The sequence below is a fragment of the Plectropomus leopardus genome, chromosome 20, assembly GCF_026936395.1.
Source record: "Plectropomus leopardus strain MGB_pleo_1.0 chromosome 20, ASM2693639v1, whole genome shotgun sequence".
In the NCBI taxonomy this organism is placed as follows: domain Eukaryota; kingdom Metazoa; phylum Chordata; class Actinopteri; order Perciformes; family Serranidae; genus Plectropomus; species Plectropomus leopardus.
Genome location: NC_142195.1, coordinates 11337233 through 11352287, shown reverse-complemented (window position 1 = coordinate 11352287; position 15055 = coordinate 11337233). Strand labels below are relative to the sequence as shown.

Sequence of the window (15055 nt, the reverse complement as noted above, 5' to 3'; positions counted from 1 at the left end):
AACAACACGTCCTTTATCAATCCAACTCATGTCTCTTTTAAAAGTTTTCCAAATAGATTTTAAAGCAGTCCCTGGAACATCTAAATAATCTGAAAATTGTATCAACCATACATCATTATAAGAACTTATTCAGTAATTTGTCTTGTAAGTACTTCTAAATTGCTAGTTTTTTATTCATTTGTTTAATTACTGTTTTTAGTCCATTTGTCTATTTGACAATATGTGAAGTAAAGGATGTCTTTAACTTTATTAAAAAAAAAATGGAAATTGATACTGTCATAAATAAGGTTGTCTTTATAAACTTTATTAACCACTGATGCTAATCGAAGTCATTGCTGATGCAGTATAATATTTATTTTATTCAGTACTTGTTGATGTATACAAATAAATTACTCTGCTTTAAGAAAAGAGTTGCCTGCGGCACAGCTTCTATAAAATGTTTTTTTTAAATAATATAACAACGTAGAAAATATGTAAAGGTTCTGTAAATATTTAAACCCAAATGTTAAAAGTTGCCAAACTCTAAAAAAATTTAGAGGCTGCAAGTATTTATTTTCCAGTTCAAAATACTTGTAAACTTTTTAAAAAGCCACGTATCAGCACAAAAACATGGATATAAGAAATCTTGTTGATCTTCAGCCCTTATCCCCAAATTTAGTCGTTGCCGCAGTACAAGGACAGCAATAGTACAGATAAATGTACAATAAAATAAAACTGAACTAAATATGGGATGAAAAAAATAGACACTGTGTCTACAAAATGATACAAATAAATAAATAAATAGATAGATTTAGAGCAAATAAGCCTGCATAAAGCACTTGTGATACATTGAGTGAGGTCCAAAAAGCATGAAAAAGAAGGTAAGTGAAGAGAGAGCTGCTGCAACAGACCATCTATCACCTGGCAGTCGAGGGTTTGTTCACAACACTAATCAGTGACAGCTCGCACAGATGGAGAATAATGTGCTTAAATGAACAAGGAAAGCTGATACCGAAGGTAATTTCTGGCTGAATGATCAATGTTTCATTCGCATTCTCACCTCTCAGATAAGGGAGTCCTGCACAAGTCAGTGGTGTATGAAGGAGAAGTGCATATTGTGGAGGAGGTCCAGCTCCTGAAGAAGTCTGAGTCCATCAAGAACCTGCTGCTGTCATCTGAGGTCGGTGACTTTTCTGTAAAGGTTAAAACCCGTACAAAGAGACAGCTGCTCAGTTCGAAAATGCGTGTTGAGCTCAGCAGATAGATATTGCGCCTACACAGTGAGCTATGTGTTGGTACATTAAACTCAGCTGCAAATAGATGCAAATGTTCAACTTTTGTTTAAACTGTTTAAAAGAGGTTGTAGTTTGCCATGCTGTTGAATGGGGTGGCATTTTACAGAGAGGTGCGTGTTTGCATATTTATCTGATGTGCTCACTCAAGATAGGAAGTTACCAAGAAGATGGCGTGACTGTGAAAAAGCAAAACCAGCATTTTTCCCAATCAGATGAGAGTGCAGGTTTATCTCCGCTGTGTGTGTTTTTTGGTTGTGTGGAGGTTGCTGCTTCTCCTGCTTTGGCACGTTTATGCGATCGACCCTGTGCTTCCACAGACACGCTCCCTGTATGCTGGTTCAGACTCGGGCGTAGTTCAGTCTCCCACCGCCTTCTGTGGCCGGTATCTGTCCTGCGCTGACTGCATCCTGGCGAGAGACCCGTACTGTGCCTGGGACCCTCACACTGCTGCCTGTGTCAATATCTTTGATGCTCCCAGCCAACGTCTTAGGTAACTCCCCATTAAGCCTTTCTCCACTCGTGCATAATTGCAGAGCCACCACGAAACATCTTTACTGATAGTCCATCCGGTTTGACCGGCTTTACTCTCTCAGTATCAGTACAGAGTGTGTGTGCAGATTTTAGATTGCCATGAAAATAACTCTTGTTTGTTTTTTCAGGAAGCTAATCCAGAACCTGAATGGCGACGCAGACAAGTGTCCTTCAGGTAGGGTGCAACATTCTCACGAAATAACAAAGAAGCTTTAAGGCATGGACAGTGAGAGCAAATTATGAGCATTATCAGTGCTTACTAGACACTAATTATGGTGTGTTTCAGAAAGAAAATATCATAGTTCTTTTATACCTCTGTGAATGTAAGCCACAAATGTTCAGCGTTCAATAATAAGCTGATTGGATCCCGGTGTCCAAAGGTCAAGGTCACTTCGACCTCACAAAACATTTTTTTGTCCATTACTCAAGAATTCATGCTCGTATTAAAAAAAAAAAATTGAGTCTGTCACTATTGCCAATTTTTAATTGTTTAGTTTATTTAATGTGGTTTAGTTTATAGTTTATATAGATGGTTGTACCAAATTTAGCAAGATGTTAATTTCCATCTGTAGTCAGGCAATTACCAGACTGACGCAATACATGCAGTTACAGTACAGAGCACATGAAAAGCAGATGGTCCACACAACAAAGGACAGTAGACACACACCTGACAGCACAAAACACAATGTGATACACACGATAACCACAAAAACCATTGTTAGCCATGTTTACGATTATCCTCAGCTGGACATGTTCACAGTAGGTTACAATCAACCTCTTAGGCCAAACTTAAACTGCCCCAAAGTCATTTTTTCCTCTCTGTTTTGCCTCGTAGCATCAGGTCTGTCTCTGAAGGACTATCAGCGTGTGACAGTGAAACCAGGGAGCTCTGCTGAGCTGCCGTGCCTGGTACACTCCAACCTAGCCCAGGTGATGTGGAAATACAATGGCTCCGCTCTCACTGAGGCCTCCCGCTTCCACCTCATAGGCGAAAACGCCCTCCTTATTTACAGCGTGGCTCCAGAGGATCAAGGTCACTACGAGTGCTGGTCCGTGGAATGGGCTCCCGCTGCGGGGAAGAACTTCAGCCGCCTCCTGGCTGGATACATCCTGACTCTGGATCTGCCGCCCAGAGCCCCTCAGCAGGCGGGCCACCAAGCGACCACCACCCTCGGCAGCCAGGAGACATCTAGCACACACGCAGCTGAAGGTAATGGTAAGACAGACAGAGCCCTACTAACTTCGGCCCTCGCCCCTCCCAGCTTCACAGCCACAGTCCAATTCACCTCCCCACCCCAAACTGACTCATCACTAACCCCGCCGCCCAGCAGCACAATCAAGTTCCAACCAAAGCAGCGCCTCACCCCGAGCTCCAACGCCCCCCGCCCAGCCAGCCGGGACCCAGCGGCCGAGTACCTGCAGCACAACAACAGCACCGCCCTCCTCTCCCTCTTCCTCCTGTTTTTCCTCCTCTTCCTGGCCGCGCTGGCGTACAACTGCTACATGCAGTACCTTCCCGCTCCCTGCCTGCGGCTGCGAGCCGCTCTGTTGGGCAGTCACAAGAGCACCCATCAGCCCGAGTATCTGGCTTGTGAAGCAGGTCTAATGGAAGCATCTGCAACTGATAAAATTAACATGACGGAGCAACCGACGCAGAACGGAAGCCAAACCACTCAAAACCTGCGGGCACTCCGCGACACAGGGTACGAGACTGAGCCGGAGTGTGGCAACGGTGGGATCCCGTCTCACACTTTTGGAGGCGACAGCCCGTCCCAGGAGAAACCTTTTGATGTGGACTGTGAATCTCAGCCCATTCAGTTTGCAGATGCAGATGAGCCTTACTGCTAGCCAGACGCCTCTGATCTGCTTTGGTTTCTCTCTCTCAGCGTAGAGACTGTTTTACAGGGGGTCACGCTCTTGCTGCATTTTCCCATGACTCAAAGTGGTTTTCTCTATATGAAAGTATGTTCAGTGTACATGAAGTTTAATCGTCACAAAGCTTAAATCAGGCGTCCCACTCGCCTGTGAAGATTTATCTCCTGCTGTCTGATTTAGGGCTCATGATGATAAAGCAAAAAACGTCTTGACAGAAGCTGCACCCTCTCAGCTTAGTCCAGCAAGAAAAGCTATTTCTTAAATTCCAAATTGGAAACATTGTTTACCAAATTGGTAAGTTACCTTGATGTTTTCCAAATTGGAGTCATGTGTTTTTTGTACAGCCTGGGTGAATAATAATAATCTCTTGAAGCTTTTGCATTTTATTTCAAAGCAACGTGTAGGCTACAGAGTGCCCCAGGGATGACGCTAACCCGGGAGCTAATGTCACCCTGGTTCTCTCTTTTAAAAAGCCCATGGGATTTTTCCATTGGATTTTGGATCATTGCAGAAAATAAGCTCTGTGGTAAACGTTTATGATATTTACATGTTTTGTTCAGCAAGATAATCTTCACCAATAAAACCACTTTCAGGATTTTTTTAAAAGCCTAAATGCAGTCCCCAGAAGTAAAAAGCTAATGCTAGGCTAAATCAAATTACATTACGGTCGCATTGCCACCGCTGTGAGGCTGTACAGTTGTGTTCAGCGCGATGACGTTCTGTAGTCTCATTCAGCCACTTGTTAAGACATGTAAAAGCTTCGAAGTCCACAGTGGGAAATCTACTGAACAAAACGTGAAAGTCTCTTCATCTTGCGTGAACCACAAACCTCAATTAAGGCTTCTAACCAAAAACCCATTCAAAAAACCCATCGACTTTTAGAAGAAGCAACCAGAGGTGCTGACATGCTAACTCATCGCCAGGTTTTAGGACTCATTACTGGGGTTCTCTATTGGACATGGGTAAATGCTTCAACATTACAGTAATTTCTCAGGGAAGATTTGCTCAGTACGTTATAGCCTAGCTTTGTTGTGCAGTGTTGCCATCTGCAGCACCTGGTATGTGGGCCTTAATCTTACCCAGTGAGGCGGCGATGTGGGGTTTGAAGGTCAGGAAAACAAGCGGACAAGCGACGACTCGCATGATAGAAAAATGCTGTAATAAATCATTTTTGAGTCGTCTTCAATTGACAACGTTGAGTTTCTCTGTATTTTATTTTCCTTCCTGTGAAGTCAACATTCCTGCGTGGATACAACTCTGACGGTCCTGTGTATTAACCTTTACTAGTCATCTTCCTTTATGTCGTCTGTTAAATACATGTTCAGTATGACATGATGCTTGATAAATTCAATCATCAGTTCTTTTTCTAAAACAGCTCTGGAAACAATCTTTTTTTTAAATTCAGTTTTAGAGTATTATTATTTAAGATGAGTCACATTTGGTGTAATATCATTTTGTCTCTTGTGTAAGTGATCATCCTCATTTTTTAAAATTTTATTTATTGCAGCAGGTTTATTTTTTTAGATCCTAGCTCATTAGTTCCTTTTGTCTGTGTTGCATGTCGCCGCTTGTTTCCTATTTTCTTCAATACTCTTCTCCCATCACTCCTTTCCTCACAGCCTCTTCTCCTGTCGACACTTCATCCTCCCTGTCCTCCTCTGGAACTCCCTCTGCCCTCCCTTCCTCCTCTTCCTCCTCTCCTTCCACCTCTTCCTCCACCAAGCCCCACAGTGTGGAGGCGCGGGAGGCAGAGGTGAGACTGTTGCCTCCCCTGCTGAAGGACCAGGCCTGGGGGGTTCACGCCCAGGAGGCCTTCCTGCTCTTCTGCCTGGCCTTGGGTGAGTGCTGTCTGCGTCTCAGCTCCCGAACTGGAAATCTGTTCCTTTCGCTTTTTAACCCAGCTCATTCTCTCTCCTTTCTGCATGTTGCATGTTAACACTTCCCACACATTAACTAACTGTGAGTGTGTGTGTTTCTGGATTTGTTTAAAACAAGCCTGCTTTGCTTCAAAGTGTCTGACTCGTGGACAGCTGTCTCAGTTTTTAGGTGTCTTGTAAGATACCTTAATGAGTGACTGTTTCAAAAGATAAGATTCAGTATCAAACTGTCAACCTCTTACTGATCTCACAGTTCTCAACTCTATGTTAAGTACAGTTTTGTGTGTAGTATTATGTAACAGCGGTCTGACGTGAAACGTGTAAAATTTCGAAGTGGGTCCTTTTTATCCAGGGTGTTACTGTAGGCTCAAATGTCTTACATCTCAAAATTTTATCTGGATCATTTTTTGTGCCTGTAAACAAGTGTAAATATATCTGTATATATGGAAAAATACCATTTGAAGATGTACATAAATTTAGGGGACGTTTTGGGACTATTGCTCTTGGTAGGGAGGCTAAATAAATCTTGTCAAATGTTTTCAACCCTGGTTTGTTTTTTTAAATGTTCAACTTCAGTCATCAAGTTCTTTAAGCTATTGTTTTAATCCTTATTGGTGAGGATAACGGACAAAAGATTATGATCCTGTTGCATATACCAGAGGTGTGAATTTGAATCACATGACCTGGGACTCTAGTCTGACTTGAGTCACAGATTTGATTGCTTTAGATTCGACCAAGTTGGAACCTCTGACTGAAAAATGTAAACGACACAAAGTGCCAAAAACTGCAATTCCTCTAATGGCCACTAGATGCTGGTTCTATAAGCGAGTCAATCCCCCATAGACACTGATGGGAAAATGCCCAAATCTACAACAGACATAAAATGTTTACAGCTTAATACAGAAAATTAATTTGGTCTCTAGGTAATTTCAACATTCATGACAACTATTGGGGTGTGAAATTTATATAACTCACCTGTTTACATTTTATCAAGGGTGAAAGGTGCACGTATTAAAGGGCAGGGCTGCCTAAATGACAGGCTATTTGCAGATTGTGTCATCAGTTTCTCGGATAGATTCAGTCCTTGCTCATCCACAGCTCCAGTTTCTCGTCTAAATATGATCACTTGAGGCTCAAAACACCAAGATGGTGACTGATGAAATGCCAAACTTGAGGCATTAAAAGAAAGACCACAAATTAATGGGTAACATCACACAGTCCATTATTTTTCCACAGTCTATGGTCTTGACATAATAAAAAAAATACTTGAAATTCAACTTTATCATGACCCATGCTATGAAAATGCAATGTCAGGACTACTGTTTTTTATGAATAAGTTACTTTGCACTTGTTCTAACAAACCTGTTTTTAAAAAATTTAAAAAGCATTTGTGATTTTTGTACATTTTATATATTATTACTCTGTTAAAATCACAACATTTGATGAAGAGGGAATAACGACTTGTTTAGGACTCAACTCAAAGTTTAGGACTTGGGACTTTATTCGGTATTTGTCAGATTGACTTGGAATTTGAGACCTTCCTGTCTTTAGGCTTTATGCATACTTTTACACTGCATGTGTATTCAGTCACACCTCTAGTACTCATTCGAATACTTAAACTCCACAAACGGACCTTCCAAAGGCAAGTATTCCCATTCCATGTACAGTACCTATATGTTACCATCAGGGGGGTCAACATGAAGCCCTTTTCTGTCCCTCAGGTCCCAGTGATGTCCACATTCACTGGCTAATAAATGGGCACAGTCTGGACACCCCCATAATGGAGTACCGCCGGCCGCTGGGTCAGAGGGAGGTTCTAGTGAGCAGCTGGCTCCGAGAGGGGCCGCTGATCAAGGACGCCCGTTACCACTGTGTTGCTGAGGCCAGTACAGGAAATGCAATATCTGAGGTGGACCTTCACCTCACTATTGGAGGTATCAGGACGTGATGCGTGTGCGGTATGGGTGTGAAAATGTCCAGTGCTATTATATCTCCAAAAAGTGAGATGTATTGTGAGTAATGCATGTTTATAGTGCATGGGATTAGTTGTCAGTGATGCAATTATTTCCATAAAAGATGTCATTATTTGACAGATGAGGAGAGCATTCCATCCAGGGATTTGAACCAATGGAGAAGTGCGCTCACAGAGCACGAGCAGCTGCTAAAAAGATGGGAAAAGGCCTGGGTAGGTCTGGGTTCGTGCATGCGAGTGTTTTCTGGAAACCTCATAATAGTTACTGTGCAGTTGCCCGAGTCGACTTACATCATGTGAACCAGTTTTAACACGCTCTGTATGTTTGGCCTTAGGCGAGTGATTTGAATGCACTCTGCCACTTTGAGTTTTTATGCCTCTGTGCCAGCAACAGGTGTGGCCAGAGGCATCACATTTCGGGTTGTGCTTCCGTCCATCCATACATCCGTCCCATTCTTGTTAACGCGCTATCTCCAAAACACCTTCAGAGAATTTCTTTAAAACAAGCATCCTCTTGGACTTAAGGATGAACTGATGAGATCTTGGTGGTCATAGGTCAATGTTTAATGTCATTGTGACCTTGTTTGTCTCATTCTTGTGAACCAGATATCTACTGAACACCATGAGGGAATTACTTCAAATTTGGCACAAATGTTTAAGTAGACGCATGGATGAGCTGATCATAGTCGAGGTCACTGTGACCTTGCGTTTGAATGAAATATCGGAATGTTGCAGTGAAGAGGTTTTCTCAAATTTGGCACAAATGTTCACTTGGACTCAAGAATGAACTGATTAGAATCTGGTGGTCAAAGGTCAAGGTCAGGGTGATGCCACACAATGTGTTTTTGGCCATAATTGGCTTTTATTGGCTATTAGAACCACCCTGAAAATCCAGGTTTATTGGGGTAAAAAAATAGGCACATAAAATTTAAGCAAGCTGATTGATGTTCAGTATAATACATTGTTTAGAGTTTAGCAAATGATTATTTACAGTGTTTCCCACAGTCTGAATAAAGAGTTTGACAAGGTTTGAGAAAAGTAAAACACACTTTTTTAAAACTAAAATACTACCTGCTCCTGCAGCTTTTTTTTTTTTTGTGTTAATTTCATGACATTTTACCACATTTTTCGTTCAACATGATCTATTAACCACATTCAGCTAATTGTGTTACAGATAACTAAAGATTACTAATGTCTTGACTTATTTTACTGAAGTATTAGATTTCTTATTGGGAGAGAGTCATTAGATCTATCAAACTACGGTAGATTTTCATTTTCTGTAGAAATAAAATAGTTCCTACATGAAACTGCTCACAACAAGGTCTGTGGACAATCTTGAGTAACCAGGTCATGATTTCTGGAGAGAAACAATGCTATTACGTTTTTTTGTGTTATATTTTTTGAGCAACATGAGCCCAGTGCCACCTATAGTTCCATTATAGACAGACATCTACGGTCGATATCGCCAACACTTTTTTATTTTGGGGTAAACTGTCCCTTAAACTTAATCCTGTTATTCTGTCTGCATACCATCATAATAATTCGAATTAGAAGTAAAATCTGAGATGTGGCCACAGACGCCGACGTAAGAAGTACACTAGTTTCTCATTGCTTTTGTGCACTTAGTAAGTTTTTAGTTCATTATAGATCAAACCTTGAATATATCAGGCCTCCTTTCTCGTCTGCTTGTACAGTACAGCTCTGTTTTTCCCTCCGCAGGAAAGCTGTGATGGCCACTGAGCTCTGTGAAGACGTCATGAGCTTCACTCGTGTTGGCTGAATCTGGTTGTAAACATGGTCGTCAGCCCACACCTTTCGACACTGAAACTATCATAAACAGATTGAAGACGATGTCTCGGTGTCACTTCTTAAGGAGGCGTTTGATGGAGCATGCAGCAAAGAATACACAGCACCTGCCTTCTGCAGGGGGGGCTCACCTGGCTGTGATGACGGTGTTGGGGCTCCTGCCAAAACTGACGAGGACATGAAGGTCATTGGTCTGAGGACGTGTGGGGCTGCCCTTCCTCCAAATATGCATTTATTTCTATTTTTACTGATGAAAATGACCATCCTGAAAGCAGTGCTTGTATGGAACAATAAAACTGATGTTATATGAGGAGCGCTGATCTGTATTTGCAAGTGATGCAACATCTGTTTCCTGTTTGGTTTATTTGACAAACGTGTCAGATGTTTGCACCGTCTCAGTACAGTCCCTCAAAGCAGTTTGACATTTTACTTGACATTATCCTCATTACTCATCGGGCATTTGTTTCCCTCCAGAGAGTCCGATCATATACACAGGATTTCACATGCAGAAATGGAGTAGGTTTCTGTGGGAGGTAGAGTTCTCTTCCACCACAATATACCCCCAATGTTCAACAATAAACAAGATTATATCACAAGAAGTAAAATACCCCGGAAACCAAAATGCCATCGTTGGCACAGGTAGAACTGTTGCAGTCTGTACCTTACTGCTTTCTGTCTGCAGTTACTTTTTATTAAAACTGTTATTATCTTTTTTTGCCTTTGATGCACAAATAAATGGAGTTCGTTTTATCTGTTGATTAACCCATTGAACCTGGAGCAATATCAGTTTCCTTGTGCTGATTTCAGATGTCTTTCACAAGTACTTAAACCTTTGAACCTCAAGCAAATTTGTGTGATTTTTTTTAAAAACATGGGGAAAGGTAGTGAGAAATTTGGTAACAAAAGTTGTTACACAAGATGAAATCAGTAGATTTAGTCGATTGTTTTTAAAAAGCTATAGGAGAAAAAAAGAAAAAAAGCTTGTAAAAAATATGATCATAATGATTAATATTATGTTTTAAAACTACTTTATTTTTGAAATGATTTTTCCAGGTAATTTCTATGTTTGCTTTTTTTAAATTTAATTTTTTTTTAACCTTTTTTTTTGGAGTATTTTTTCAGTCATTGCCCATTGCCTTCTTCCTTTGTTTTTGAAAGAAATGAAACCAAAGTGCTCAGGTTTCAAAGGTTGAAATGAAGCATGTTTATCACTTTTTATATCAGAGGATGGATTAAATATTCATAGACTTGTTTCAGCCATTTATTAACAGGTTATTACTCTGGTGGGGTCAAAACTAGAGTGGCACGTTGACAGCCTTTTCCACAGGAACACTTTCTACCATCTGAATTATTAACTGACCTCAACCACTCATTTCTCCTTGAAAGCCAGTTTTGACATTTGCGGGGGAAACAATAATGTCTTTAATTGAAAATTTATTTCCTTTCTGGATGTAAGTTGTGAACCTTATCTGATGCTCATGCCTCAGAGACTTATAGACAAACGGCTGTTTAATATTCTATTTACATTCATTCATATTCATTTATTATATTCATTTAATACAACGAGGGATAATCAGAAAAGGCTCAATCTTATGTTCAGTATAAGACATTTAATATATGACAAAAACAAACAAAATCAGCTGAGGAAAAAATGTTTATAGGGGAGATTTATGTAGCTCAACATTGCACTGCAATGTTTTATTTCTCATGGCTCCATCTACCACAACTGGAGCCATAGCGCCCTCGTGTGACCAAGCAAAGGAGCACAAGCAGAAAAGAAAAAAAATCAAACAAACATGAAAATAGTTCTTTGTTGATCAAATAGGTCATGACTCAAGGTATCTAGACAATCCTTCAATCAGACAGGCAATCATTAATTTGTTGCTAATTGATGGGTCATTTCTTGTCAAATTGCTCCCATGTTTTTGAAAGAAATTAAAGGGTTCATTAAAGGGCCAAATTGATCTTTTCAGCAGTCCAGGTTTGTTCCAGCGGATGTGCATCGCTCTTTAACGGAGGTGAGGCGGTTAACCGGACCTACATTTGTCAAACCGACCTTTTAAATTCATCCTCTAAATCTTTTCTTTTGTAAACCCGAAACGTGCCGACTGAAAACCTGAAAACACGTCCGATAAAGCATACAAACCATTTCTGGTGTGACGGCTTCTTCTACTCATTGTGGTGTGCTAAGCCATAATGGTAAAGTGCTCATTACTGCACCCTGAGGGCGGGAAACACACTGCAGTTGTACTGAATGTTTGTTTGTTTGTTTTTTTTTTCAGCAACGGCCACATGAGGGACCACAAAAAACCCCACTCCGTGCCTGAAAACACTCCTAAGCGACTCAAAGGTGAGATTCATGCTTTACCAGAAGTGTTAAAAATATTATTTCGTTGTTTTACTAAAGGAAAGGCTTCACGGATGAAGTCGGCTAATGCAGGCTAATGTAGACTGCATTGGCTAACAGGCGGCTAGCTTCCATGTGTGCAGCAAGTTAGTTGACATGTTACTGGCTCATAGTGTCACTGTACCCCTCAGTAATATCTTTGGTCGCCAGACATATTTTCAGAGAAAGTCTAGAAAAAAAGTAAGAACTAAATCTCAGTTTATTAACCATTTAACATGTGGAGTGACATCAGTTTGACCTCTTTCAGATGTCCCCAAACCTTTGAATCCTGAGCGAATTGGTGCGATTTCATTCAGTAACATGGAGAAGGAAAAAAAACAATAAGCAACTAGGTAATACATGTTTCCGAAATTACAAGAAATTAGTAGAAGTCAGTGCTGCAAACTATTCAGTTTTTAGGCTCCTCTTATATTTTTTTTGAACAATTTTTCAGGCAATTTTCTCATACTTTGTACAAATTTCACACTAATTCTTTCATTTCTTCTTTCGTTGCTCATTGCTTTCTTCCCATGTTTTTGAAAGACATTAGGCTATTTTGCCCAGGTTTCAAAGGGGTTAAGCTACTTTAAATTGTACAAAAGCTCTTAGGTCATGTGACCAGAATCTCATCAACTCATTTTTACATAAACTAGCAGCTGAGTAACATATTGTTTTTGTAACATTTTCTATTTATTTATTACTTTTTATTTATTTTGTTAGTCTTTATAACGTAGTGATATAAACGTCATATCAATGTACAGTCTCACAGTTTAAAGACTTATTTTATAAAGTATTTTCCAAAAGGGACTGTACTGTACTGTACTTATCAGAGTAGGGGGGTGTCTATGGTGTGACTATTTAACCATATTGCACCCTATTTTTGGCAATTATAAATTGTGTGATTTTGGAGATTTTCAAAGAAAACATGCCTTTAAAACCCTCTTGTGAGTCTTTGGTTTCTGAGGGTAATACAATCATCTCCAAAATCATCTTGGTCCCCTAGTCACAGTGTGTAATAAGCCTATTAAAATATAACTCGTAAATATCGACTTTTTTTCAACTGTGTACATTGTAGGCCTTAAAAGTCAGTAAATAGTCTTAAATTTGTGAGGTCTTAATTGCCACAAAATTTGATCTAATTTCAATTTTCCTTTTTTTTGTCAAAATGAGTTAAGCTCCATTGCGTGAAAATCCACATTTTTACCTACCACTGTCCCTAATATTTTACTTTATACTTGCACGTATCTGTTGCAAAATGTAGATTAATTTGACTTAATAACATATAATAATAACATATTCCTACATAAAACCTGCCCAGGAAAACATATAAAATATTAACATTTACTTACCTACAATGTTTTAATAAAAATATTATCTGTCCATTTGGCTAAAAATAAACTCGAAAAGGTCTTAAAAGGCATTAAATTTATATGCCTAAAACCTGCAGACCCCCTGCCCAATATCACATTAGAAATTGAGAATCAAATAATAACTTTTTTAACCATACCTGTTTTGCAAAGACTTTCTTTACCCCTTCCTGTATTCAACGGGTGGGTGCTGTGTTATAATTACAGTTAAAATAAACTCATTAGGTTTCCTGTTTCCTTAAATAGATCAAATTAAACCTGCAATTAGTAATTTGGTGCATTTTTCAATAAGTAGTATTTGGTTAGTTGATGAGGACTGGAGAGTGTTACTGTGTCTATAGAGCTGACACTTACACATACATGAATACACTAGATGTGTATTATATGATCCTCTTGTGCGTCTGCTTCCTCTGTCGCTTTTTTAATGAACCATTCACAGCAAGCTCAAATGATGCCCCGGAAATGATTATGAAAATGAGCTCTCAAGGCTACACATTGTCCACACAGGAAATTCTTACATCACTCGGCTCGCTTCAAGTAGGCTATCAATATTGTTTCCCTTTGCTATTCATTTGATAGTGTTTCATTGAGCCTTTAAGAAACATGACACACAATTGTATAACCACAGGCATTAATGTTATTAAAATGTGGTCACAAACAGGCTCATATTAGGTCATGGATGTAGGGCAAGAAAAGGACACTCAGTTCCATTCAGTGGGAACATAATGGTAACCAAATGTTGTGTAACTTACATATATTTTCATCAAATATCAAGTTGTCCCTGGCCCACATAATATGTAATGAGTAAATGAATAAATGTTGGGTCAACTTGTTTGTTGCCGTCATTGCATAACTTCTAATAAAAAAGTTAACAGGATGTAACCTGCAGTAAAACAAGTCGATGGCCGTGTTCGATCGCTGCAGTGTTAGAGCAATAAAGCAAATGAGTTTACAGCAAACAGGTGCAATGGACAGATATGTTTTTTCACAACATTATTTTATCAGAACTTAGCTTGCACTTAACTGTTAATCATTTGTGGTTTCATTTTTTATGAAGGCTTATTTTAATCAGAGCTGCCAAAAGATACATTTTTAAGAAATCGTAATGGTAGAATTTTTAGTTAATTGCGATTAATCACATTTTTTCAATAGCATGTTTTCAATTCTACTATTTTGCATTACAAAACAGTTGTGAAGTCCATATTGAAAAGGTAAAGCAATTCTTACCAGATTGTCTTGATTAGGAATCAAGCAGCAAAAAAATGCATGTGACGAGCAGAAAGTGGGTGTGTCTGTAAAGGGGAGACTCACGGGTACCCGTAGAACGCATTTTCATTCAGATATCCTGTGGTCAGAGGTCAAGGGGCCCCTGTGAAATGGCCATGCCATTTTTCCACTGCCAAAATGTAACCCAGCTTTAGAGCGTTATTTACCCCCTGTCCTGAGAAGCTAACATGATGTTTGGTTCCACTGGATTCGTCAGGACTTCTATCTTCAATGATATCATCATCACACAAGCTTTAAAACTCCGTCTGGTACAGCCTCTTAAAGACGGAAATGTTGGCCCGGTCATTGACACTTATACGGATGTCTCATTTCTTCAAAATTTAACACAAACGTGCACTTGGTTTCAATGATGAACTGATAAGATTTTTGACCTTGTGAATACCATATCTCAAGGACACCTTTAAGAGATTTTTTTTCTTCCAAATTTGGCACAAACATCTACTTGAAATCAATAATGAAGCGATTCGATTTTGGAGGTCAAAGGTCTCTGTTACCTTGCATCCATCTCATCCTTGTGAGGATATCTCAAGATGACCTCGAGGGAGTTTCCTCAAATGTGGCCCCATGGACTCAAGAATGAAATATGTTGTAAATATGGCTATTGTTTTTTTTTTTTGTTTTGTTTTTATGACAAAATTTTACACAGATGCCTGATATGATAAGTTTAAGGGATGACATTT

The 15055-nt window shown here is 39.6% G+C and overlaps 3 protein-coding genes across 10 annotated transcripts in view; all 3 read left to right on the top strand.

Moving 5' to 3' along the window:
- The window catches only part of sema4d (sema domain, immunoglobulin domain (Ig), transmembrane domain (TM) and short cytoplasmic domain, (semaphorin) 4D), a 46781-nt gene extending 41843 nt beyond the window's left edge, over positions 1-4938 (top strand). For all 5 annotated transcript variants that reach the window (XM_088070784.1, XM_042509029.2, XM_088070786.1 and 2 more), the window contains 4 exons: positions 1047-1159; positions 1592-1764; positions 1934-1980; positions 2641-4938. In XM_088070784.1, the coding sequence (XP_087926910.1) occupies positions 1047-1159; positions 1592-1764; positions 1934-1980; positions 2641-3653 (1346 nt within the window). In that variant the 3' untranslated portion in view covers positions 3654-4938. The remainder of the gene's footprint in view (positions 1-1046; positions 1160-1591; positions 1765-1933; positions 1981-2640) is intronic.
- Positions 4939-5090: 152 nt separating this feature from the next.
- On the top strand, positions 5091-10133 carry LOC148186178 (uncharacterized). The gene is made up of 4 exons (XM_088070787.1): positions 5091-5518; positions 7279-7491; positions 7651-7742; positions 9249-10133. The coding sequence occupies exons 1-4, from the start codon at positions 5239-5241 to the stop codon at positions 9267-9269; spliced, it is 606 nt and encodes a 201-aa protein (XP_087926913.1). The 5' UTR covers positions 5091-5238; the 3' UTR covers positions 9270-10133.
- Positions 10134-11416: 1283 nt separating this feature from the next.
- shc3 (SHC (Src homology 2 domain containing) transforming protein 3) overlaps positions 11417-15055 on the top strand; it is a 31338-nt gene continuing 27699 nt past the window's right edge. For 2 of the 4 annotated variants that reach the window (XM_088070947.1, XM_088070948.1), the window contains exons 1-2: positions 11417-11534; positions 11618-11685. The gene's annotated coding sequence lies outside the window, so the exon portion shown is untranslated. Of the gene's footprint in view, positions 11535-11567; positions 11686-15055 lie in introns of those variants that run through there. The other 2 variants (XM_042509772.2, XM_088070949.1) reach the window with 2 other exon arrangements.

Excerpts from the sequence above, each read along its gene's own strand:
- LOC148186178 (XM_088070787.1), top strand. The coding sequence starts at position 5,239 with ATGTCGCCGCTTGTTTCCTATTTTCTTCAATACTCTTCTCCCATCACT. Across the intron at positions 5,519-7,278 it reads GCTCTTCTGCCTGGCCTTGG|GTCCCAGTGATGTCCACATT; the intron begins GTGAGTGCTGTC and ends TCTGTCCCTCAG. Across the intron at positions 7,743-9,248 it reads AAAGATGGGAAAAGGCCTGG|GAAAGCTGTGATGGCCACTG; the intron begins GTAGGTCTGGGT and ends TTCCCTCCGCAG.